This window comes from Lissotriton vulgaris, chromosome 6, assembly GCF_964263255.1.
Source record: "Lissotriton vulgaris chromosome 6, aLisVul1.2, whole genome shotgun sequence".
Classification (NCBI taxonomy): Eukaryota; Metazoa; Chordata; class Amphibia; order Caudata; family Salamandridae; genus Lissotriton; species Lissotriton vulgaris.
The window spans coordinates 328,310,919-328,338,547 of NC_141694.1; the positions used below are offsets into that span (position 1 = coordinate 328,310,919).

The 27,629-nt window shown below is 45.0% G+C and overlaps 1 protein-coding gene across 1 annotated transcript in view; it reads left to right on the forward strand.

Annotated features, from left to right (window-relative positions):
• The window catches only part of ADAM17 (ADAM metallopeptidase domain 17), a 648,967-nt gene that overhangs the window by 368,758 nt on the left and 252,580 nt on the right, over positions 1-27,629 (forward strand). The window contains exon 10 of the mRNA XM_086926360.1: positions 6,393-6,481. Within this exon, the coding sequence (XP_086782486.1) occupies positions 6,393-6,481 (89 nt within the window). The remainder of the gene's footprint in view (positions 1-6,392; positions 6,482-27,629) is intronic.

Consider the following 27,629-nt stretch of genomic DNA (forward strand, 5'->3'; position numbering starts at 1 on the left):
GATACCCGTTGAAAGCATTTGCAACAACCCCTATAAAAATAGTGTCAAAGGACTAGACATAAGGTCATGATCAAACCCTAAACTTCATTGTATACCAACCAAGAAGTAGAACAGGTCAGGAGGCATAGATAAACATGAAAAACAAGAAAAACAAAAAAGTGTAGCAGCGCTGCCAAAGAACAATAGTATTTCAGAGTATAACCTGCAGAAGACTCTATCTTTAACACTTTTCAAACATACGGATGCTGCATCTGTCTATGTAAATAACTAAATCTTGTTACCCACCACCACTCTCAGACTGGCGGTTAGCGGAGAGCAGACCATTTTTCCATCAGTTCCTCTGGTCTCACTGATATGGTAAGACACAGGCTTGTCTCAGCCCTCTCTACAATCCCAATCAAAGAGTTTACCTTAATCTTAACCAGGTAAAATATTATAGTCTACCAATCACCAAATGCCTATTCTTTACCTTCTGTAATGCTTATTCAAATAAAATAACAAAGTCCAGTATCAAAGAATATAGTTTCAGGTCAAACGTTTAGTCCCAGGGTTGGGCAGGCATAGAGTGTAATCTGACTTTTCGCTTAGGGCTGCTCTCATAGATCTGTGTGTGGGCTGTTTTTTCAGCTATATGTGAGTCTTTTTTATGGTCTGGTAGGCCTGTTCCTACTGTGTATAGTATTGATATTACCACAAACATTGCCTTCAGCAAGCACAAATGAATGCAGTCTCCCATGCCCTGCAAAACACATGTACAACTTCTCTTCACAAGTTTAAAACTGCCCTGATTTGCAAATGTAGACCACATTCTTAGCTATTTGTTTTGGTTATGGAGGCCATTTGTTATTTGGTGCCCGGACCTATTGTCTGTCCCACTCTGACCCTGTTTAATCCCAAATGCTTTCCCCACAGACATATGAAGACACATCTTCCATCATACTAAATCATATATTATGATTTTAATCATATTATGGTTTTCAGTCACAGTATTATCCCCTCTACCGTCTCATCCATCCCATACTTTTTGTAGCTGCTCAATTTCCAAAAATTAAGTAATCAATGTGATTTTTTTGTAGTTTTATTTTTTCAATGCTGAGCCAACATCTTTTAAAATGAACTAGTTGTAAATATAATTACTGAGGCATATGGAACTTGATTCAAAGTGTATTCAATCAGACCAGACAATTTATGTAATTTTAGCTGCATTTCATGTTTTAATCAGCTAATAGTGCAATGGCTAAAATCCAGTGGAGGACTTGTCAAGGATGTCCCTTTGACCTCTTCTATGGTCTATATATGTTGAACCTTTTGTGATTAAAAAAAAATGAAGCTTCTACTGGGATTTCCCTTTAGCTTTTGATCAAAACGTCTCTCAGAGCATTCCTCCCTTGTCATCACATTAAATCTAGTATTTTGACAATTTGTTTCTAAGTTGATAAAACTAAATGCTTGTGTATCTAAAGGGAATTTATTGTGTGTCTATGCACTATATAATAATCATAGTTTGACATAGTTAATCAAATCTGTGTTTGGCATTGATGCGCTGATTTTGGTCTAGCCTACCACTGCGTACAACAAGCCCTCCAGTAAGTCCCAAACAGCAGGATTGCTGAGAGATCTTTGGAGGCCACGCCCCCTTTCTCCACCACTCTGCAAACGCGCCTCTTGGCGCATTACTGGTTGGGGGATGAAGTCCCCTGGGCTGCTGAGAGTACTTGGGGGGCTAACAATCCCTCCTGTTAGCTCCAATAAGTCCCATGCTGTGGAATTGCTAAAAGGTGTTCGAATACCACACCCCATTTCTCCACCACTCTGCATACGCAACTTTTAGTTTAAAAAAAAAATAAAAACTTCATGAAAAAACAAAGTTTACAGCGACATTAAAGTTGGGAAATAGAATTTGAAAAACCATAGAAATTAGCTTAAAACACAAAAGGTTACTGGAGCGTTCTAGTTGGGCTCAAATTTCACTTATACAAAACCAGTGAAATTCAGCCGTTTTAGTTACCTGCACTAACTATAACTGACACCCCCGCAATGCCCTACTTATGACCTCACATACTGCATCATTCATGACATGATCAGTGACATCACTGATGACATCTCAAGATGACATCAACAAAACCACTCACATACCTATTCACATCTCCATACAACCTCTCATACGCCCAATCACACACCCACACAACCACTCATATACCCATTCACAGACCCATACCAGTACTCACACATCCACTCCCCCTCCATAGAGGCACCCACTCACTCATATAGCCACTCACACAGCCATTCACGTAACCTTAAAGCCACTTGTACAACCAGTCACTCACCCATATAGCCAGTCACATAGCCACACACTTACCCATACAGCTACTCACACTTCCACTTATTTACCTACAGTCACTCACACATTCATTTACTCACCCACACAGCCTCTCAGTTTAGCCACTCACCCATCCATACATGCACTCACACACCCACAGACAACTTATATACCCATTCACACATCCATACACTCACTCATTTATCTGCTGTCCCCCATACAGCCATTCACACACTCACTCTTCAATACAGCCAATCGCACATTAACTCACTTAACCAAACACTCACTGAGACAGCAACTCACTCACCCATACAGCCACTTACACACCCATTCACTCAATCATACAGCCATTCAGATACCCACTCGCTCACCCATACAGTCACTATTCACCCACCACCCATAGGGCCATTCACACCGCAGCTCACTCACCCATACAGCCACTGACACACCCACTCACTCACAAATACAGTCACTCCCTCACCCACACAGCAACTGACGCACTCACTTATACACGCATACAGCCACTGTAATATATGTCAGAAGCATTATCGCTCAGTAGTAGTGAACTAGTATACTAATTTTACTTCTGTAGTACGTTAGTATATATGTTTAACAATCATAAACTCTTTGAAAAGGCTTACACTTACTGGATGATGTCATCAGTGAATTCATTTGAAATGTCATGAGTGATGTAATATGTGAAGTCATAAGCAGTGCATTGTGGGGGGCTTAATCTATAGTTAGCTCAGGTAAATATAATTGCTGACTTTCACTGGATTTATACAAGTGAAATCAGAGCCTAACTCGAACATCCCTGTAACATTTGTTTTTTCCCCAGTGTGTGTGTGTATATATATATATATATATATATATATATATATATATATATAATATATACATACATACATTAAGACACTGCCCATGACCTCAACCACCGCCTGCTCATAAGTATGCTTCAGAGATGGTACAAATAGCAATATCATAGTATGAGCAGATCATATACAAGGATAATGACAAAATAGATAGCGTTAACGGATATCACCGATGAGTTGTCTGGTGACAGGTGTCCTAGCGCAAGACTGACATTATGCCATGTACCTATTGATACATTGAATAGAATAGGAGGGTAGATGGAACCGCAGAGCATTCAATTTGATGTTTTCCTATGTTATTTTGTTTAAATGACTAGTCTGTATGGAATCATCAATTAGTCTGATGTCACAACACATAACTTTGAAACTGTTGGAAATAGTTCACTCATCTTCATAACGCGAGAAATGTGTTTTTTTCCTTTCTATTCTTTTCCTCGTTTTTCCTTTTTTTGATGTTTATCTTTCCTGTTACGGTCACTGCAAGCTACAAATACATTTTGTCAGTCTCCCTTTTTTCACAAAGTGTATTCACTAAACTTTGCTCCTGGGTCATATTAGTGGAGGCTAATGTATGCCTTTTTGTGTACAGAATGGATTACATATTGGGGTCATGTTGTTAGAGATAATAGTTGTGCACCCTAGATCATTAACATGAGGGTTAGTATTTTTAGTAAGCACACAAAGGTAAATATTCTCTCAACAACTTCACCTTTAAAAAAAAAACATAAAAGCAGTTTAATTGCCCACGAAAATCTGCAATTCCTTTCTGTATTAAGGAATCTTTGTAATTCATCTAATGCAGTAATTCATTATGATTGACGTCATCTCAGTTTATGAGTCCGACTTCCCCCATATTTGGTGTCCAAGATGCCAATGTGGTGTTTGTAATGGAAGGCTGCCCTTGGTGGTGTTGAGATTCATTCTTGTGACGTGCAGGTGAGAGGAGAAATATGGAGGGAGAACTCAAATTGATCAGCATTCTTGACAGCCTTGATGTGATATGGGATTTACCTCCTGTATATGTGTTGCATCCAGTTAAGTTTGGTCAGCACGCTAATTTGTATTGCCCTGAATTATTCTTTGATTCATTCTGTGGTAGATCTAGTTGGATGCCACACAAGTATTTTCTACTTTTCAGAAACACTTGATTTAAAAGTATAAAGAAGTGTTGCAGTTGAGGATTTAATGGTAAATGTATTGGACTCATTAAACTATACGTTTTGTATCTTATCAGTTGCACAAATAGAGCAAATGCTGTGATCACACTTGTACTTGGTTTTATTTTACATTTGCAGAAATTATAGTGCACATTAGCACAAAACATATCAACGGGTAAGTAACATTGAAGAGTTTGTTATTGGAATTCAGGCTTTCTAATAAAAGATATTCTAAGGCTAATTGAGTGCATCTCTTTACCTTCACCTAACCGCATTGATGCTGGAACAGTAATAATTAGACAGAACTAAAGTATTGTTTGAGAATCTTAAACATTCTATTGATGCATTCTGATAATACAGACTAATATCCGTATACATTTCTATTTGGGAGTAAATTCGAAATATGATTAAAATCTCTTGGGATATTAATCCATTTACATTGCTCATATTACAGATTTGCCCTTAGCTATCAAGTGATGAACGCAGATTCTAGTGGTGGTTGCAATCCATAAGGAGCAGTCTGATTTCCAGAGTGGTGTCAATAGGCAAAGAGTTTCTGCGAGGTGATGCTACCCCTAGATGTTCAATGAGAGGAGGGAACACATTTGCATCAGGGCATTCTTCCCCTGTAGATCAGTTCCCACCTGTGCTTGCAGTACCATTTTGGTATTACAACTGATATCAGAAAAATCGATTGAGTAATTTTCTGCAATTTCGCTATATCTGTTCTTGAGAAAACTTTCAGTAATACACTTACACTTTTTCCTGATAGGTCAATCCTCTACATCAGTTGTTCCCAAACTTTTTACTCCTAAGGATTAACAGTGGGCGGAGAACTCTGCTCCGCTGGCGGAGCCTGCTGCTTTTTGCCTGCTCCCTGTTCCGTTGAGTACGCAGGGTGTAGGCAAAACTCCTACTCTGCAGCGGAGGGGAGTTCTGAGCCCCATGCCCCCACCTTTAGCTCCCTGCCCTACCCTCCCCAATAAATATATAAAATAATAAATAGATGAGATGTAAAAATGAATACACTTACCTTATACGCTGCGTCTCTGGGCTGCCCTCCTCCTCCTCGCCTTAGTCTCTGTAAACCCCTACATCATATGTACGTCGTGGAAGGACTGCTTAGGCACGTAGGGTTCTGCAGAGACCACAGTGATGAGGAGGAGGGCAGCCCGGAGATGCCGCATATAAGGTAAGTGTATTTATTTATTTTAAATATATATATTTAATTAGGGGGGGGTGGTGGAGTGGAGTACCGCGTAGAGCAGCTACGCCCGGGATTACTAAGGACCCCATTGAGTCGTTACTGGAAGCCGGGGAGCCCCAAGCAATTGGTACGATTTTACATTTCAAACATTAAAACTGTAATTCGCAAAAAATACACAAACAAGAGCACACCAAAAATATACTCATTACTAAAGATTTTATTATTTTATATTGAAAAAAATTTGCAAACATCAAAAAAATGTAATGGGAGTGTTGGTGCTGCATCACGGCGACTAACTTTTCAATGCTTGTTTTATTACGCGGTACGAGGCTCCTGCTCCTGCCAGGGTCTGACTGAAAACCCAAAGCAACCCTGGCAAATGTTGGTTATCCATTAGACAAATTATACATATTATGTAGGAATATCTCTTCTATAATGCTAACAAGAAACATAATTGTGAATTACATTTTCCATTTTTCATCATGTTATTTAGGAGGAACAAGTTACTGAAATAAGATTTTAAAAAACACACTACGAGGAATTGGATAACATATTCACCTTCGCTTCTCTTTAACTTCATTCCCATAAATACTTTAATGCGGCTTCAAAATACAAAAGTGTTTCATCGTGCAACATTTTCTTACTTTTTTCACCCTTGTGCTCTTCTGACCTGTTCTAGTTATTTTTGATAATAATGTTAGAAAGGAAAGGCTTGATGCATGTTTTGTAGTGATCCTGGGACACAACATAATATTACCAACTTTTGCAAATTAAGTTAAAGTAATTGAGTTCAGATTCCCTTTATAGTTGAAAATGCCTTTGTTATTCTCTTGCAGCTTATGAAAGTGAAAAAACAAGAAAACCAATCTTTCTGAACACCGGCTTAACCAGCACTAAAAACTATGGCAAGACCATCCTTACAAAGGTATTCGAAAACATATAGCAGAGTCTTTATCAACAAGTGCTCTATCATATTTGTTTTTTTGTTGTTTGTTTTACTAGTAATGATATAAATCCACAGGAAAAATACAGTGGCATTCCAAACAAACCCATTCCATAATAGTCGCCATCTTCTGCTTCTCACATCAAGCACATTTCATGTAATATCTGAGCATTGTATTACTCAAACCATTAAGCATGTCTTTTTAGTTATGAAGTACAATATATTTGTAAAGGCAGAATGTATTAAACATTTACAAACATACTTAGGATATGTGATATAGGAACAGTTCCGCAGCATTAGAAGCCAGATGTACTAAGAATTCTAATTGCAATTTACAAATATTGATTTTATCTGAATTGCTATTTGGTAGTCGCTATTCTTAATGTATGAAAGTTATATTTTTAGTGGATTGCAAATCAACCTATCTCTTGAATATGAATGAGGTGGGCTACAATTTGCGGCGCATTAGGAATGACAGCCATCACCGGTATGGTGGCCTGCTGCGGTCAGCAAACTATCATGCCTATGTTTAGTTTTTAATAAAGCATTTTTTAAAATTGCAACCCATTTTCGTTAAAGAAAAATGCAATGTATTTTAAAAAAAATGAAGGTCAGTGACAGTGGTGGTGTGTCATATTATCCAGTCTGAGCTTACAGAACCCAATGGGCTGTGGATATTACACTGTGATATTTATATATGGACACCTGGTATTTCCCTACAACAATAATGAAGCAGTACGAGTGTTTCAAGAATTTCCCAGAGAACTGATCCATTTTACACTAAGACTTCAATGTGACATTCCTGAAAAGAAATACATTAACCCTGATGAATTCCTCTCAGAAGACGAAACGTGTTGGCTGGGTTGTTTCTTTAATGTATTGAAGAATAACAAAGAGAATTGTGTTGAGACTTCATACCACTGCTCCCATGTTATTTTGATATCGGAGAAGTAAACATTGATATTGACACCATTGAACTATGTGTACTTCATTAACGGAGGATGGAAGAAACAAACAGAACAAACTCTACAGTGCAATTGTTGGAATCTTGAGGAATTCCCTTTTGTGTGTTTTTTCTGGGTGAACAACCTTTACAACAAAACTTTTACAACGCACTACCATTACAACGCGGTTATTACAACGCATTGCGCTGGGGGGCGCTCTAGAATAGGGAATAAGTTTAATTTTGTATCCAACACCTTCCCTAGTGTCCACGGGGACTGGAGTTGGAATAGAAAATTAAACTTTTCACTATCCAGCACCTCTAAGTGCTATGCGTTGTAAAGGTATGCGATGTAAAAACCGCGTTGTAAAGGCAGGCGTTGTAACATCGTACATCCTTTTTTCTGTTTTAATGTATTTATGGTTTTGGAGTAGTTTGACCGTTAGAAGGTGAGCGCTGACCACTATCACCTTGTGAAACTAGTACCAGTGCAGCTGTCTTTATCCACAACTACTCTTGATTTGGGATTATTTGTACAAAAATCATACTTTAAGGAATCGCATTTTGGAAGGGATTCCCCAAACATGGCCCTTCCAAATAGTGATTCTTTATGATTTCCAAAACCCATTTCATGATTTGGTAACATCTTACCAAATTGGTAAATGAGTTCAGTACGTTTGTATAAGCCTTTTAGGAGTCACAAATCCTATGATTTGCCAGGCTTTGCAGGACTTTGCAACTGCTAAATAGCTTCATACATCTGGTCCCAAATGCCCTTGCCAGATATCCCACTGACTTAGTTGTAATCTGTCATGAAAAAGTGGAGCCATAAACTCTATCTCTATTTATACTGAGGTAGAGATTATGCCTCCATGGAAAGGAGGTCCATTGTCCGTACCCATCAGTGCAAAGGGACCACTGTTGGAGAAAGTATCTTTTTGACTTTGGTTGTTATGGAGTGCACCACCTCCACCTTGAGATATTTGCTTTGCTCATCAGCAGTGACCTACAAATGTGTCTTATCTGTGATGCAAGCAAACTCAGTATAGTGTAGGGCCACTGAATTGTCTGTTTGATGATGGGAGACACTGCTCAGAGACATACTTTACAATGAACATGCAGAAGGTAGCAACCATGACTTTCAGAGCATTTTTGCTTTCTTCAGTACCAGTTGCTTGTGCCTCTTCCTCCGAGTTGGCTACTCATTACTCATAGGGGTAAGATGTCCTTGAGCCTGTTTAAACCTGGTTTCTACATGAGTTGAAGCAACTAGTCCTGGAATTGCAGGACATGTTTTTCTATGCAAGGTGGGAGATAGATGCAGAATCCTAGGAAGCAGGTCCCAATGGCTTTAGTTATATAGGAGATGTGACTTTCACAGAGAATTTGATAGCCTCCTTTTAATATGGGAATGTCTTCGTGTCGTCACTGTGAGAGCACAGCTAGTATAGATGGCATGGGCCTATCTTCATTACCTTGCTGTTTCAAAAGGACAGCAGCTTGGCCTATTGGAACGGCTGTTGGAAAAGCACAACAAATAGACCTGTTGGTTAGCATTTGGGACAAGTTTGGTTGTACTATCTGGTTGTGTTTGCAGATAAGCATGTATTTAGTGTTTTTGAATTACTTGGTTTGCTCTTCTTGCCATCCCCATGCTGCATCTTTTAAGTTTGTCAAAGGTATAATCAGTGATGTGAGGTCCTGGGGAGCGTGGCCAGAAAGCCAAGATGGCTGGCTCACTCTAGGGGGGCTACAAATCCATGTTCTTTATCCGACATGAATCCTGACACAACAATGCCATCCATCATCTAAACCGATCCCGGAGACCTCCCGCTGCTGTCTATCACTGGTGCTTTAAACTGTTTGACAGCGGAAGATGCTCTTGTGGTGGAACCCCGGCTGAGCTGTGTGGAGGGCAGGCCACGTGCTGTGGCAACTGATGTGCTGGCCAGTGGCATCAGGGATGTGAGGCTGGCAGCGCCTACTGCGATTAAACGCCCCCTAGCCGGCTCACAAAGGAGTTTGAGGCCACGGCAGCCTTGGACGTTGCCTAAGCTGGCATGGCTTCTGTCGTGCCGCTGAAGCACACTTCGATTTGGTGCAGGGGTTGAGCGGTCTTTGGGAGAAAAACGGCGCAGTGTGACCCTTGCAAAGGCGCACACCTGGTACCAGGAGAGTTGAAAGAGGTAGTGCGGCTGTCCTCCTGACCAAGCGTTCTCCCCACTAATTGTGATCTCGACAGGAAGCCCGGGGCCATAACTGACCTAGGCTTGACCACGAGGAGGAGGATGAACTGTGTTGCACTGAACCCATGAGCCTGGGTGGGCCCTACCCCACTTTGGCCCAGCTGTGTTCCTGGCCCTGCCTGCATAAAACACTATTAGCTCTGCTGTGGGAGCTGCCTGAGGACTGGCCGGGAACTGGTGCTCTGCGACGACAGGCGGTGGCTCCCGACTATTATGGCTGCGAAGTGCGTTGATGTGGCTGGAGCCGCCCTTACCTAATGACAAGACCCCTGACTGGGCTGCAGGAGGCCTGCTGTGACCGGAGGGACCAGCGTGACATTGATCTTTCTGCAGTCGGTTGCAATAAGACTGCCTACCCCCGATGGACGATTGCACTGGTGTCCTGCGGAGACGCCCGTAACTCTGATCGAGCAGCTGCCCTGCGGGCCCAGGTGAGATGGGAGCCTTGGACTGTTCCATGTCTGCTGTGGGGACCCGGGAGTCGTATCGGGCCCTGGCCCGGCAGGCAAGAGCTACCTGCGCATGCAGGAGGAACTGTGCTGAAGATTTGGCGGCACCCGCCCTAGTGGTGGCTGCCAGTGATCAAGCCTGAATGAGCCCTCCTGTGTGAGGAGAGGTGACTCCGGGTGGCTAGGAGGCTTGCGTCCCTTAGCCTGTGCTATTGGGACTGGTAGCAGGGTGGCTGCCCCGCCCTGCTGCGGTAGAAGTGCCCTGGGTATCATCTATGTATGGGCCTCCTGGCTGGTGGCGTAACGCATGCTGCGATGACTCCCTACTGAGCCCTCGGCACTGGAGCCTGGTGTATTCTGGTCTGCCCTGTCCTATCCTCACTGCTGGCCAGGGTGACAGCAAGAGGAAGACAGACAACATGGGGCACTAGCAGGATCAGTGTAGGGGCTGCTTGCGCCATAGCCTTCATCCACCTAAGCGTACTAACCCAACTGTGCACCTTGCGCCTACCGCACCCTTTCCTCCAGACTACACTATCTGCCCGGACCCACCTCACCTCTGCTCTCACCCCCGGGGATCAGCGCGCTACCCAGCACTAGACATATTGGAACTGCGCATAGCTGCGTTCTCTCCTGCCCCAGCTGCTCGTCTCGCCTAACGCACAGAGGATGCTCCCCGTCTTGACCGTGGCTACCCACACGTGCACCCCTTGAATGCCTGTACCACTGCAGTAATATATCAGTGCTTGCCTGTGTTGCTTACGGGGGTTAGTCTAATTGCGCCTTGGAGCCTGGGACATGAGACAACTTTGTCCACCTACTGGAAGAGCTACCACACAGTGCATGCAGGCAGGCCTAATCTTGTGTCTACAACCCTGGTATGACCAGGATCTGAGAGCGGGCAACGTGAGAGCCACTACTAGAGCATCAGCGTGGGTGTCGCGCTTGATTGCAGGAGATGCCCACGTTTGAAATTGTGGAACCCCTCAGTGTGCCAGCGGTGGAGTGTCCTCTTGACTGGGCTACCTGAAAGCGACCTTCCCTTGACAACTAGCACAGAGTGCATGCCATGGGCCGCTTGCGTTCGGGGACCCACCAGGTGACACCATGCCCATTGGCGACCACAGAGCTGCACACTGGAGACCAAACGATGGCTGGACAAGTGATCTCGGCCGATTCATTAGGCTCCAAGCTAGACAATGTGCTCCAGGTGTTGGAAAATATAGGTACCTCCATGGAACAGACCTGCGCATCCCTCGAAGGAAGAATTGACAAGGTCAAGGCACACTTTATGCTACTGCATGTTGACACCGCAAGCTGGAAAACCATGTACAGGATGTTGAGCACACACTGGCTGAGTTTCTACCAACCGCACATGAATCATCAGCAATCATACAAGAACTGGTGGACTGAATGCATACGCAGGAACGCGGAGTAGAATATGCAGAGGGCTGTGTCAGAAGTAACGACATATACGTGTGGTGGGCCTGCCTGAGGGCACAGATACTGTGACTTATACTGAAACATTGCTTCGTAGTCTTCTCCCGGACGGGGCATCCTCTCCATTCTTTACTGTCAAAAGAGCCCACGGTGTGCCGGCCTGCCCCCAGGCACTAACTTACAGCCTTTCCTGTTTCGTTTACTCAACTACAAGGATTGTGACGCCATACTCCGAGAAATGCGCATGTTGAGAGAAGTAACAGTGGGTAGCAGTTCTGTCATATTCTTCCCTGCCTACACCCTTTAGGTGTAGAGTCAGAGGAGCTCATTCCTCACTGTCAAGAGACACCTCCACGCTCCGATCATTCACTACTCCCTACAATTCCCTGCCAGGCTTCGTGTTGTGGCGGATGGCAACACACAATTCTTTGACGTTGCCAACGAAGTTTGGAACTGGATGGAATCCAGTGGTCTGATGACATCTTGCCCTGCATGTGGGGAGCCTGCGCGGGCTCTGGCTTTGAATGGGGGCAGTTGCAGAGGACGACACAAACGGAGCCATGTCTCCTCACAACCGAACTCTGCTCCCGACCTGGAACAGGTTATTCTGGAATGACGACAGGCCCTACAAATTGAACCATGATGTGTGAGCACACAGACTCAGGACTTGGACATGTCCTCTGTGAAATCTCACAGCGATGGTGGTTCCAACGCCAGGGCAGACTCACTACAACCTCCAGATGCAACTTCTCAGAACTGTTGATGACTTAAGTTAGATAAGAACGCTAAGGGATTTCTGCAATCTAGTGTACTACAATGTTAATGGCAATATGTCCGCTCCTGTAGTGCAGGCAGCGCTACCTTAACCCACTAACTGCTTAAGTGCTCAAGTTGACACTGCATTGTCTTTGAATAAGAATCAGCATGCACCACTTATGGCAGTTGTCCTGTCATACCGGGTATTGCCTCCCTCTCTCTTACCCCTACAGCACACTTTTTGGCAGTTTGGGCGGATACATGTTGTCCCTCCGCTCTCATATTGCCTCACATTACCTGTTTGGATCTCCCCCTCCCCATAGTTATTTTAGGCTGCCCTGGAGACACTACCCCCTCCTATCATCACTATTAGGGTGCATTGCACGCTCCCTCACTTTACAAGGCTACTTGAGAGATAGCAAGCAGAGTACCACACTTTCCCTACGAATTGGGAGGGAGCTAGGGGCAGGCGGGAGTGAACCAAGTTGGGCAGAGTTAAAAATCAAGTTCATACTCTCCTACCCCATCACCGCACTTCCCAGAAGTCCTCACGCTGACAACACTGCAAGCGCTACTATGGGCCCCATTGTCCTGTGATCTTAAGCCAAGCGGACAATGTAATTTTCACCTGTACCACAATCAAATGCTCTTTTTCATGTATTGTATCAACCCACACATTGTACGTGTAATTAGTCTTAAGCCTTCAAATAATAAACAGATGAAAAAAAATCAGTGATGTGAGTGAAGTCTTGCAGTACTTTGCCATTGAAGGAAAACTTGCACCTTCTGAAATGGAGATGGTAGGGGTAGCCACCTTTAAGTTGCACGCTTTTTTATATCGAACATCACACTATCGGATGAAAAATGGTACCCAAGGCATTATATATCTGATTTGAGAAACAGACTTTTATTCTGAAAGAGTGTTTACCCATTGTCGCTGTTGTGCTTTAGAAAAGCGTGGGATGTTGCTGTCCCCCCGATGTTTCATGTACAATACTGTTTTAAACGCCTCATAACCAAAATGACAGAGAGGGTGCCTGGTTTATTATAAACAAGAGCCTGCCCGATCCCATGCCCTATGCCCTAGACCTTTTATTGGCTTTATACCTATTGAGAGGAAACCCAAATGTACAAGATATCAACTCATACCCAACCAAGGGCATGCCATCAGAACAATTCATGGACACAACAGCCTACAAGCAGAACATGTGCAGCAATTTCACTCAAGCGTATTTACTTGGCATTCATCCTGGGCCATGAATAGTAACCCTGGACACCAACCTCCCGCTCAAGGAACACATTGCAAAGCAAATATGGCTTGATACCAGCTCTCTCTTCTTAAAAAAAAAACAATAAGTGAAACCATTTCTTCCAGAAAGCAACTTTCAAACAGCTGTTCATCCGGATACACCATCGTATCCGAATGGTGGTAACGCACCACTTCATTTCTTTCCAGACTCCACACTAATACTCCTTAAGGGCATCCTACATAGTGCAGCACTGGGCCTGAAGGAATATGATCACATCACCCCCTTGCTGATAGAACTCTCTTGGCTCCCCTCGCTATCCTTCACCATATTTAAAACCACTCGCATCACTTAAAAAGCCAACAGAACCTGCCCTCCCACTTATCTTGCAGACGAGCTCTCCATCTCTGGTGGTTTCTCAGCACACCTGCAGCCAGGACAGCCTCCACTCTGCTTCAATTTAAGAAAGAGATGAAGACTCGCCTCTTTAAAGAAGGCTACTTCACAGTGCATTAACAAACCATAGCCCTTCTCCCTCTCCTATAGTTCATTGGCATGTCTTTGACACTGTACAGCTCTCTGCTGCCTTTTGACTTGGTTTGCGCTGTTGAAATACCATATGCATACAAACATGTATAAATACTTTAAGGGATAACATCCATTATTGAGTAAAGAAACTAATAGCAAGCTTCTATAGAACAGCAAAAAATATTATAGGTGAGATTGGAAAAGTAACCACACTACATAACATACAAAAAAATCAGAGATTACACATTTATTATTTAAGAAACATATAGTTTTGTTTATTTTTAAAACTCTTTTTAGTTCGAATTTGTTTATTGAAAAAATAACAACTAACGGCAATAAATACAGAGATTATATACATGAGAAATAAATTATAATATTGGCATAATAAATACTAATTTCCACATTCTTGACATATTAAATGGAACAAGCAGTAGATAAAAACTCGGTAGATGTACACGCTGGGGTTCGCCTAACTAGTTAGCATGGAGGAGTCTCGTTCGTTATCTGAATTAACCAGACAAATCGCTCCGCCAACTAAGAACGGCCTGTACCACCACCCATAGAAACGAGAAAGAGCTATCAATCTGTCAATCCATTGTTGCCTGCATTGACCATCTAGAAACAATGTTCGAACTCTGAGTGCATCAACGTTTTCCTGTCCCAGAATTTGGCCAATAATATTTTAACTCTTGGGACTGCCCTCAGATTAAAGACTAGCTCTCGCTATTGTTGTATTGCCGTCAGTCTCAGACCGCATTGCACAAATGCTACAAACAGTGGGCTTTGGGCAAGCTTCTTTTTCATATTTACATTAATTTCTAGTCTAACTCAGTTCCCTTCTCTTGACTGCAAGGCTGTTTACCATGTTTTTGTGCTTGCTTGCCTCTGGGGTATTTCTTCTTTACCCTCGAAATTGATTAGCTGAGTTGTATCCCTTCATTGTTGATATCATGAAACTATTTTCTCTCTTTTTATTTTTTAATTTCTTATTCAGCACTCTCTGGGAGTTTTATTCTGTACTGCTGCCTTCTGGAAACCTGGTTTACCCTCATCCCTTAAGTTGTTACTGATAAATTGTTTCAGCTACGTCACCACACACTTTCTAGTAATTTCACTACAAGCCCCAAGTTTGATATTCAATAAAGAGTGTTCCTATCCTCAATGTCAGGTCCTATGTTTGTAGGTGAGGAGTTACCTGGTCTACTTCAAGGCATTCTTGAGCCTTCTATAAAGCCAGTGAGACATTGATTAAGGTTAGGCCAGAAAGGTAGACGAGGTTGCACCAGGGGTACATCATCTTCAACATACTGGGAGGTAATTTTCATGTTGCAGCCTGGCAAGATAGCAAATTGTAACTCTTAGAAGCAGATTTTATTTTCCAATAAAGTGTGTGATTCATAATATGTAGATAAGCAACACTCATATACTGCAAATTTGGCTTGACATAGTCTCTGCAATTTCACATTGTTAGCAAAGCTTACATAGATTAACAGACTCATTTCATGAAGCTTTATTCGGTTCATAACAATCGATGACCATAAAAGCACATAGCAAAATGCAACAAGATAAAATACAGTAAGTGACAGTAATGTTAAAAAATCATACTTTTCCTGAAAGTCATAGATTTACAAATAAAACTCGCAGCATAAAAACATATAAAAGGGCAGTCCATATTGTATAAAATACACATTGCATCCTCCACAGTACGAATGCCATACCTAAGAAATATTGGTTTCAAATATGCAATCCTTACATTTTGAAACAACGTACAGATAAGCATAAAGTGCATGGTGCTTTGTTTTGAATGCCCGTCGCAGACTCATAGTTCACAACAGTTTATGATAACAAGCAAATGTATATACCAATCAGTACAACTTTTAAACATCATCAACATATTTATCGTCATGTAGTGTTACATATCTTTTCTTATTCACTCATTTTAACGTTTTTGTAATTTTTTAATGTTTTTATGTGCCTAACTATTTAATTCTTACTACCTCCATTATGGGACAGCAAAACATGACATGCTCTTTGGACTCTTCCAGCATCTAGGAGCACACCCAATAAGAAGCACAGAATACTTTCCCTATCTACAGGCATCAGTTGTTCTACCAAATAGGATTGTAGATCTGTGTGTTTATACAGAGTACCATATGGTTGGTATGTCCTAATTGCTAATATGTACGTTTACTTAGACCAACACCTACTTCTTTCCCTTAAGAGTTTTTCAATGCATACCTAGGGGATTGTCTCTCAAGATACATTTTTGGAACAAAAAGTACGTAGCCCAACTGAACAAAACCCCTTTCAGAGTAATTAGAATGTCATGCTTTTCAGACACATTATTCTTATTCACTGTCTTATTCTTAAGAAGGAACAGCAAATTATCGGCTGTCATTCTTATTAACAAATGCTTACATAACACAAATTATATGGCACATCTAACCTAATGAGATTTGTCCACTTCCATGCTCATGGTTTCTGCTCTCAAAACTTCCCTAATTTTCAAATAACTTCTTCATTCTATGGCTTCCATTTTCTATACTGTCAAAATGACTGGAATACTAGGTTGCAGCCACCTTTGGTAATAATAACAGGGCAGCTGCACTTGGCAGTCTGAAAATAATCCACCCTGCTTTCAGTCTAGAAGGAGGTGGGGAACATAGGTTTGAAATGTTAACCTCTTCCAGATGCTACACCTGAAGTCTCAGACATTCAATGGTAAACCAGAAAAAAATTACAATTATGTTCTTTTTCCATTACAATCTTCCGGTATTGATTATGCGCCAGAAGTTAAGCTGTGAACAGAATTTTGCGTTCCATCCTTCTGTACCTCCTTTTAATAAGTCTATTAAAATACCTGTGACGCAGGTTGGAACACCAGGCCCTCAATGTTCACTGGAAAACATAATCTCATTTTCTTATTTGAATCATGCCATTGTTTTTGAAGTACACTCTTCATGCCCCACCAAATTTTGATTAGGGGCTTTGAGCGCTTCTAGTGAAAATGTTGGTGCCACTGTCTACGTAATTTTTCTCTGACACAATTAACACAGTGTCCTTATTTGTGTCATTAACCCTTATTCCACCATCTACTGCTAAGAACTCTTCTTATTACATAGTGGCTTTCGGTGAAGAGTTTTGTCTGCCAGTTCTTTTGTTCATTAGTGCAAAATTAGCTGAAGGCTGCCATGGCTTCATTAATGTCTGATCTGCAGTTTAAGTGCATGGCTCACCACATCTTGGGACCTGTTTGTTTTGCTAAAGGTGTCCTATCTTGCCCTGTTATGTTTGATGCACAACTGTGTGTGTTTCCACTTGTGAATTTGAGATCATGAGAATCCTCAGAATGTGCTCAATGCCTTTTTTGTGTGTGTTCCTCATTTGATCTGTACTATAGATCCTGGAGGACACCCAGAGCATTCACACTTTTTGATGGAAGGTTATTACTGCCTCCTCAATCTAGGCTATGTAGTGATTAGCGGTGGTGGCAGCCATTGGATAATCCAGGGTTGCAGGTCTTTTCATAAGAACCCTGCTGGGAAAGCTGTCTGTCGCCTTTCCCCAGTAAATGTCCAGGACATGTTGAAAGCCACAGGCTCAGCTCTCCCCATGCTGCTTCACCAGTCTTGCTACTGTCTACTACTTGGTTTTACCCTGCTTTCTGAGTGCCTCTTCTTTGCTTTTCCATTGTTTTCACTGTATTCTTCTTGCTTTTGTTCATGTTGTTTGAGTGTCTACTCCTTGCTTTCCCTTCGTTTTTATAGCTTTTTCCTTGTTTCTTCCCCGTTACTTTCCCCTTGTTTTCACTACTTTCGCTTTGCTTTCCCCCTGTTTTTTGAGTGCCTTCTCCTTACTTTCCCCTCGTTTTTATCACTTTCTCCTCGTTTCCCCCCTCATTTTTTGAGTGCCTTCTTCTTGCTTTTACCTCGTTTTCACTGCTTTCTTCTTGCTTTTCCCCCTTTTTAAGTGCCTTCTCTGTGCTTTCCCTTTGTTTTCATTGCTTTCTCCTTGTTTTTCCCCTAGTTTTTGAGTGCGGTCTCCTTTCTTTCCTTATTTTCGTTGCTTTCTCCTTGTTTTTTCCCTCATTGCCGCCGCCGCCATTTTCCTGCTTCCCTCCTAGCCCCACCCATCTCCTCCCAGCACCCTACCCTCCCCCAGAGCCTATTTAATGGAGGCCACAGAACGATCCCATTGAGCAGGCACCAGGCCCAGCTCTCTCTGTGCTGAATTATCGCTCTTGCTCCTGTCTTCTCCTTGCTTTTCCCCCGATTTTTGAGTACCTTCTCCTTGCTTTTCCCTCGATTTTTGAGTACCTTCTCCTTGCTTTTCCCTCGATTTTTGAGTACCTTCTCCTTGCTTTTCCCTCGTTTTCACTGCTTTCTCCCCCATTTTTTTGAATGCCCTCTCCTGATTTCCCCTGATTTTCACTGCTTTTCTCCTTGCTTGTCACCCCGTTTTTTCAGTTCTCCTTGTTTTTCCCCTGTTTTTAAACGTCTTCTCCTTGTTTTGACTTACGTTTTAGAGTGTCTTCTCCTTGTTTTCCCCTCATTTTCACTACTTTCTTATTGCTTTTCCCCCCATTTTTTGGATGCCTTCTCCTTGCTTTCCCTTCTTTTTTATAGCTTTTCCCTTGTTTTTCCCCTTTTTGAGTGCCTTTTCCTTGCTTTTCTCTCATTTTTACTGCTTTCTCTTGCTTTCCCTTGTTTTTGATTGCCTTCTCTTGCTTTGCTTTCACTTTTTTCGCTTTGCTTTGCCCCCTATTTTTTGAATGCCTCCTCCTTGCTTTTCCCTCGCTTTCATAACTTTCTCCTTGCCCCCCCCCCGTATTTTGCGTGCCTTCTCCTTGCTTTCTCTTTGTTTTCAATGCTTTCTCCTTGTTTTCAATGCTTTCTCCTTGTTTTTTCCCTGTTTTTTTGAGTGCCTTCTCCTAGCTTTTATCCTTTGTTTTCATAGCTTGTTTTTAGTTTTTCCCCTGATTTTTTTGAGTGCCTACTTCTTTGTTTCCCTTTGTTTAGTATTAAATCTGTTTTATTGACAGAATATAGAACAAAGAACACAAGTAAAGTTGCCTACAACCCAGCGGGACGGCCAGAGAAAAGTTCAGTTGTGCAATCAGATCAGTGATAGCAACAAGGCTTCAGATTTTAAACACAGCAAGCCGCCTACAACCCCGCAGGGCCGGCCGCGTTTGAAAAAGGAGGGGTGCTGATAGAAGCTAAGTGCTAACACTCCTATTCATTAAATAAGCTGGAGGCCGCAGGGCCGTAAGACGTCTCTGGAGGCAATAACCCTAATGCATTGTTCCAAATTCAATGGTAAGACCTATTAAAGGGATAAGAGAGTGCACCATATCCGAATGCCAATTACATACAGCGACAGCGCCCCTCTAGACATCCCCTGTGTAGAGAACAAGAGCGGCAAGGAACATTTGTTGAAGTGCCACTGTAGACCAACTTAGGCTGAGACATGCACTCTTACAAACTCTAAGAAACAAGAAAAAAACACATAGGAAAAACCTATAGAACAACGACCCAACCCCCCACCAACCCATGGTCTACGTCCACCAATTACCTTCAACCATTTGGGTGTCCCCCACCAGCCCCCATCCTTTCCCGCAGCATACTCCTACTCCGTATCTGTGAGACGTAATAGTCTGAGGTATCGGGGGCAAGTGATATCATTAAATTCAGAGGCCAGTAAAGACAGAAAGGGCCGCCACAGCTCTGAGTACTTGGCACTCTCTCCCGCCCTTGACAACGAGAGTTTTTCCATTCCAAGCACCAACCAAAGGTGGTGAAGCCATCCCTGATGTGTAGGAACATGTGTAGAGCGCCAATGCGCCAGAATGTTCTACAGCGCTGACCCCAGTGCAATAGCTATCAATCGGCCCCTACGGGAACGCAGCGGGTACATAAGAGGGTTTGGGAGTCCTAGTAGCACATACACAGGGAAACTTGGGATCTCTGTATCAAAGTGGGAGTCCATTTCATCTAATATCTGCTTCCAGTACCCCAGGAGCTGTGGACATTCCCAGAGCAAGTTCACCAACGTGCCCACCTGACCGCAGCCGGGCCAGCACATTGCTTCTTTGGTGTGATGCATCTCATGTAGGCGTTCTGGGGTATAGTACCAGTACGTCGCTATCTTTGTAAGGGTATCTGTAAGCCCCATGTCATACGCTGAGTGTCGCACTCTATAATAGACCTCCTCCCATTCCTTGTGAGAAAGTGTCCTGCCTAGTTCCTTCTCCCAGCGCGCCTACCACTATAGGTGTGTATGTGTTTGCCCTGGAGCATCTTATAAAGGTCCGAGATCAGTTGTTTATCAGTTCGACGTGTGATTAGACAGTGTTCATAAAAAGTGAGATGTCTGTCCGCCATGGGGCGCACTTGGTCACTGAGTGCCCAATGTCTCACTTGTAGATAACGGAGTCCCTCCGTCTCTGGCAGCCCAAACTCTTGCCGAACCTGGGAAAATGGAATAACTCCTTCCGGCGTGTACATGTGGTATAAAACCCGACAGCCAGCCAGCCTCCACTTTGCGTAGGTGGCCAAGTCCATCCCAGGTGCAAACTCCAGGTGGTCCACGATAGGGGTAAGGGGGTACGGAAAGGTTGTAAGTTCATGGCTCACATTCGTCCGATCCAAAACATCCAGCGGCACTCTCGTTACATGAGAGGCATACAAGTTAAGGGGCCTATGCTGTCTGCTTAAAAATGTAATCCCCTGTAGGGGTTGTCCTGCAATGGCTTGGTCTTGAAACAACCAGTGCTTCCCAGATTCAAACCGACTCCATTCCACCAAGAAGCGTAGTTGAGCAGCCTGGAAGTATGCCGCTAAATCCGGAATTCCTATTCCTCCCTGTTCCGGGGTCAACATCGCCAGCCGCAGCTTCATTCAAGTTTCCTGTCATTCCAAATGAACTGCGCCAGCTCAGCTTGCATCTGTTTTATCCATCAGAGGTGGGTGGAGGGGAATTGTGCGAAAAAGGTACAAAATTTGGGGGAGAACAGTCATCTTGACCGCCGCAACCTTACCCAGCCACGACAATAGGTAGTGTCTCCACCGCCCCAGCTCGCGCCGTATTTTCTGTCGTAGATGGCTATAATTTAGGGTTAACAAGCCGAATCCCCAGATACGGAACCACGTCTGTCGCCCACTGAATGGGAAACTGAGCCTGCAATGATTCCCGGGTGGGCTTTTCCAGGGATAGGTCGAGGGCCACCGACTTGCACATATTAACTTTAAACCCGGATACGCGGCCGAAGGCCTCCAGGTCCTCAAGACACGGGCGCAGAGAGTCCATCGGACAAGAGAGCGAGATCAAAACGTCGTCAGCATGTAAGCTGATTGTGTGGACATAGCCCCCCATTTTAATCCCCGTCACCAGCGAGTCAAGTCTCATAAGCTGCACCAGTGATTCCATATAGAGAGCGAACAGTAGGGGCGACAAAGGGCACCCCTGCCTCGTGCCTCTCTCAATAGCAAATCGGGAAGAGGTATATCCATTAACCCGCACTGTGGCTGACGGAAATCTGTAGCAGTTCATCACTCGGTTGCAGAACTTCGGACCCAACCCAGCTTTCCCCAGAACCTTCTCCAGGTAGGGCCAGTGGACCCTATCAAACGCCTTCTCGGCATCAATGGCTAACATCATGTATTCCCCTGTCGTGCAAGTGGCCTTTTCTATAAGATGGAAGGCTCTTTTAGTATTATCGGAGGTCTGACGCTCTGGTATGAATCCCGCTTGGTCCGGGTCGACAAGGGCTTCCATATGCGGTGCCAATCAGGCTGCCAAGATTCCCGTATAAAGTTTAAGCTCTACATTGAGGGGAGGAGCTACGACAGCAAGCAAGATGGCCACATAGCTTCCCGGCTCCGCTGACCCCCGTCTCTCGCTCGAAGATCCGGTCGTATATCCTGGTTTCTCGCCCCATACCCGGGTGCATGAACTACTCTGCGAACTGATGGCGCAATCCCGAGGATTCTCCGACATGATGGAGTGGAGTTATGTCGAGGTTTAATTTGAGGCCTAGCCCAGTCTGGAAGCCGGGGTCTCAAGTTTTGGTCTAGCCGGGTCCTAGTTGAACAACAGCGGACCGGAGAGAGCGGCAGGGTCCGGTCCACGGAACTTCCGACATCTTTATGATTGATTAGCTGCCGATCTGCTGCCTGGAACTGTACCGGAGGTGCGGAGACGAGTGATGCCCGAGGTGGTGTGTGTGGGGGTCCGAGACCCGGGGGCCTGGCGTTCGTAGCGCCGGTGCCTTTGGATCGGAGACTTGGTGCGCACTAACGCCTACTGACGATCGGTCCCTCACGGATCATTCCTGCTCCGCCTAATCTTACCCTGGGGAAGGCGCCTCTCCGTGGGGGTCAATATGCTTGATGCTATGCGAAACCCGGCGGAGCGGGTCCAGTGCGGCCCGTCGTTGCGGTCAGTGATGGCGGCCCTTGAGGCACTTCAGGCGACTATGAAGACCCAGGCCTGGAATCTGATGTTGGCGGTGGACGGACTTAGAGGATCGGGACCGGACTCTGTCTTGCTGCCCGAGACCCGGTGGCCTGTTCCTTTCTCTATTGCTACCCCAGCTATGCCATTAGACCCGGTGCTTGGAGCTTTCTATGCCCCTACAGAAGTGGAACGGTTCGAACATGTGGAGATTGGCGATGCACCTACAAAGTCGGAATCTTTGGAACTGCAATTGGCGGAACATTTCACTGCTTTTCCCGCTTTGGAGACGTTCGCTCGTAATTGTGATCTGTGTGCTGTGTCGCACCCCCTTCCCAGCTGGTCCATCAAGATGGCGGATGGGATAGTGCCTGGTCTTAGAGTCGGGAAGGGGCATTGTTGGACTCGAGCGTCTACTTTGGGACTTGCCATCCTTTCTTCGACTAATAGACTATGTCTCGGCAACTTCTGTGTGACCTTTGACAATTTTACAGTGGGGCGCTCTTTATCGGAGGGGATCAGCAAATTTGATCGACGGGGCCAAGGCTGAGACTGTTGTTTGAGGTTTCACAATATTGATTTATCGGTAACGGGACTGCTTTATTTGGTTACCGGAGTCCGGGGCGGGATTTCTGGTTTCCTCTGATGTACTGTTTTATTGTGGTCTGCTTGATGGTGTTAACATTGAGGGGGATTCTCCGTTAAGACGGGGGGAGAGTCCGGGAATGCGTATGACACAGCCCTCCTCCATTTCCCCCTTTTTGGGCAGGGTTTTAGTCCCTTCTTTCTTTCCCTTTTCTTTTTTTCCCTTTGTTCTTCTATATTTCGGGTTCATTTACGGGGGGACAGGCACGCTGCTAGGGGGGTAGGCCGTAGTCATCTGCAGGGGTGCAGGGTGGGGGGTTGGAGGGGGGGAATTTTGTTTTTACTATTTGTTTCTATGGCCTTTTTTCTTCTTATCTTTCTTCGCCTTTTCTTTTGTTTCTTCTTTTTCGGGTCAGCGTAGTGGGTCTATTCCTTTGTCAATTGTCAACTTTTTATCTGTGCCTATACTTTCACGGTACTTCAGTACCATCGGGCGGGCACTCTACTGGTGCGAAATTGATTGTATGCTTGTTGATCCTGAATCGTATGCCTCAGCGCCACTGTTTTGAATGATATCGACCTAACTGTGGACTTCCTACTGTTTTGCCCTCCCTTTATGCACCTTTGTGATATTGTATGGCACCTGATCCTTCTATCTTATATTATAAAATGGAACCTTTATTATCCTGTTATTCGTATAGTATGCTATGCTGCCAGTTTTAATTGAAGTCGTGCTATGGTTGATTAGCGGCCAGCCCTGGTGGTTGTAGGCCCATACTTGTAACTGGTTGAAGTATAAATAAAGGTTTTCGCAAAAAAAACCAAAAAAAATCTACATTGAGTAGCGAGATAGGTCGGTACGCTTCACATAGTGTGCGGTATTTCCCTGGTTTAGGTATCAAGGCAATGGAAGCCTCCAAGAGTTCTCCAGGGATCGCTCCCGACTCCGAAAAGGAGTTAAAGAGGCGCATGAGTAGAGGAGCAACCTGGGCACAGAATATTTAGTAGAAACTCGCCGGGAAACCATCGGGACCAGGTGATTTCGCTAATTTAAGGCGGGAGATAGCTGAAATAACCTCTTCCGGCCGGATATCACGCTCCAGTTGGTCTGCCTGGTCCTGTGAAAGGGACGGGAAGGTAACAGAGGCCAGGAAATCAGTTTCATCCCCATCCTCTGTAGGGTCTGCGGAATAGAGCTTCGTGTAGAAGTTGCTGAAGTTGCGTGCAATATCATGGTCCTCTGTGACCCGCATACCGCCCTCCTGTAGAATCTCCTGAACTGCCTGCTGTTGCTTCACCTCTCTTAATTTATGCGCAAGAAGGCGCCCACATCTGTCCCCCCAGTGTAGTATGCGTGTCGCAGTCGCAGCGCCGCGAATTCCGCTCGGTCCTGGTCGAGAGCCGCCAGCTGCTGCCAAGCCTCTTTCAACTGCCTCCAAATCCTAGGAGCCCCCTTCCTCTGATGCATTTGTTCGAGTTCTCTAGTTTTCTGTGAGAGTTCCTCCCTCTTGCCCTCATGCTCTGCATTCTCCGCGTCCGATATTGCAATGAATTCCCTTCGGAGAACGGACTTCAGCGCAGCACATTGTGTGGCAAGTGTAGTGTCTGCGTTGCTGTTATGTGAGAAGTAGTTTGAAATAACGCGCTGTATCTTGGTGGTCACCTCCTTCCTATGTAACAACGTCTCCCTGAGCGCCAAACCCTGCGTGCTCGTTGCATAGCGGGAAGAGAGAGGACCACTGTCACTGGTGCATGGCCGAAAAGGAAAGCAACCCCCAAGTCTACCTTGGTAACCAGCGCTCGTGTAGGTGTGGACGCAAGCAGGTAATCGAGGCGCGCATAGGTCTTGTGTGCATTCGAGTAGTAGGAATAGTCCCTTTCGCCCGGGTGAAAGCTACGCCACAGATCCTGAAAATCTAAATCGGCTAGGCGGGACAGGCCTTCCGCAGAGAGAGCACTCGCCTGGGAGGTGCGCTGACACTACCTATCTAAAACATTGTTGAGCACTAAATTTAAATCTCCTGCTAGTAGAATGTGGCGGTCAATTGTAGTCGTAACCTCCGTGAGAGCCCTATGAAAAAACTGCTCCTGACCCTCGTTGGGGCCATACACAGAGCCCACCATGAATGTAGTGTCACCCACAGAAAACGTATAAGACAACAACCTCCCCGTGATCTCTGCCGCTTTGTGTAGGACCTTGCCCCTGAACTTCTGGGCCACCAGTACAGCAACCCCCGCCGTCTTGGTGGGGTTCGATGAAAAAAATTGAAGGGCAAATTTACGGGACCTGAGGCAGTGGCAATCCCTTTGTAAGAGGTGTGTCTCCTGTAGGAGGCAGATATCCGCCTGGGATTGCTCTAAGCATAGCAGGACCGCCCTGCGCTTCACTGAGTTGTTTAGCCCTCGTACATTCAGTGTGAGTATTTTAAGTTCTGTGACCGGCATCTATCCTAAGGGTGAAGTGATCAGCAAAGGAGGTGCTCTAAAAGCTCGAGGCGTCTCAGGTCGTAGAACAGTATGCACTCACAGGGCCCAGGGATAGAGACCTAGCATAGACCCAAACACTCAGTGGACCACAAACCATCCCTGCCCCCCACAAGCCCCTCCCTCCCTCACAATACAAAACCTGTAAAGAGAACAAAAAAGAACAAAAACACATAGTCCATCAACCATAGTTGATCAGTAAAAGGATATCAGGGTGTGGTAGCAACAGGAAAGTCCTCTCACTCTCCCGCCAACGGCCGGAGCCGAACAGAGTCAAACCTTCGGCCAGGTATAGTGTCCAGGGTCAGCCGGGTTGAGTGCCAGGAAGCTCTGCGGACACCGCCTCCAAGGCCGATCTCCTGCCCTCCATCACCTCCGCAGCTCGGGGTTTCTTAAACCGGCGTCTGCGACCCTGCTGCCGCCATTTGGATCTGGATTCATCCATCTCCTCCTTGAGGTCCTCGTCGCCGTCCTCAGACTCCGGCAACTCCACCCCCAGCAGCTTGCTAGCCTCCTTCAGGGAGCGCTGCTGGTATAGCTTATTGTCCATGCGAAACACCAGCCTGAATGGATGGCCCCAGCTATAGGTGATATTACGCTGTTGAAGGTGCAAAGTTCTAGGCTTAAAGGTTCTCCTCCTCTGCAGGGTGAGAGCAGAAAGGTCTTGATAGAGCACTGGAGAGCTCCCCCAAAACTGCAAAGGATGGAGCTGACGCACTTTTTGGAGGATGGCCTCTTTGGTGCGGAAATCCTGGACACATACCAGTATGTCCGGTTGCGGTGCCGACGGAACCCTCGGGAGGCCCACTCTGTGCGCCCGGTCCAGTTTTAGCTCTGTCTCCAACGGCCTATCCAGAATGTGATTGAAGAGTTCTCTGGAGTAGGAGAAGAGATCCTTCGAGGCATCGTCCAACTTAACCCCTCGAATGCGTATGTTGTTGCGCCGGGACCTGTTTTCCTTGTCCTCGACGTGTGCTTGGAGGTCTACTTGTTGGTCATGGATCCAGAGGATCTCTTGTTGCAGAGCCGCAATCTCCGTGTCCTTCCCGTCGCTTTTATGGTCCAGGTCTGCCACCCTTTCGCCAATGCCGTCCATCTCCCACCGGACCTCTCTGATCTCAGATTTGAATTCTTGCTCAAGGGTATGGATATCATCCCGCAGGGTGGCAAACATAGATTTGAGGAAGGCTTTCGTGATGGTTTCCGATCCCTCTCCCTTTCCTGGCGGCGGGCCCCGGGGTTCCCGTCGCTGTAGTGGAGGCCATGGAGTCGGTTTGCCATTTGAGGAACAAGTCTTTAATGGTCTTGTCTTTCCTGGTTCTGGAGGAGGACATAGTACTCTCCGTGCCGATTCAGACTAGATGTAGCTGATCCCCCCTCGCCGCCGTCGTCAGCCCTTCCTCAGTTTGTATCGTTAGCTGAATATGTCTCCGATCAGCCAGGGAGGCGGCAGGTTGGTTGGGATATGAGTATCTGCGATTGACGAACCCTCCTGGGACCCCGGGCGTTTCAGTTGAAATTATTTGTGGACCACCGCTCTAACACCAGTGTCCTCTACACCCTTCCCGGTGATGGTGAGCTACTAGTAGTTCCTGAGATACTTATTGAGGCTTATGTTCTAGGCCAGCATTTCCCAAACTGTGGGTTGGAACCCACTGGCGGGTCGCCGGTCGATTTCTGGTGCGCCGTGAAACACCAATAAAGAGGTCTTTACATTTTGTTTTTATCTGGACACTTTTGCTGTGCTCCATGACAGAGGCCAAATGCCAGGTAATGTCTTCTGAAAAATTGCTGTTTATTCTTGTAACATGAGATCCGTTTTTAAAGTGAACTATGTGCTATCTAGCTGTGGGTACAAGAAGTGTTATGGGAAAGGCTGTAGGATGCCATTTTTTGTAGCCCACAACAAAATGTAAATGACCTGTACTTTTATTTCAAGATATATATGAGCAGATAGGAAAGCAAAAATGAAGCACAATTTTTTGTATTTCTGTAGGG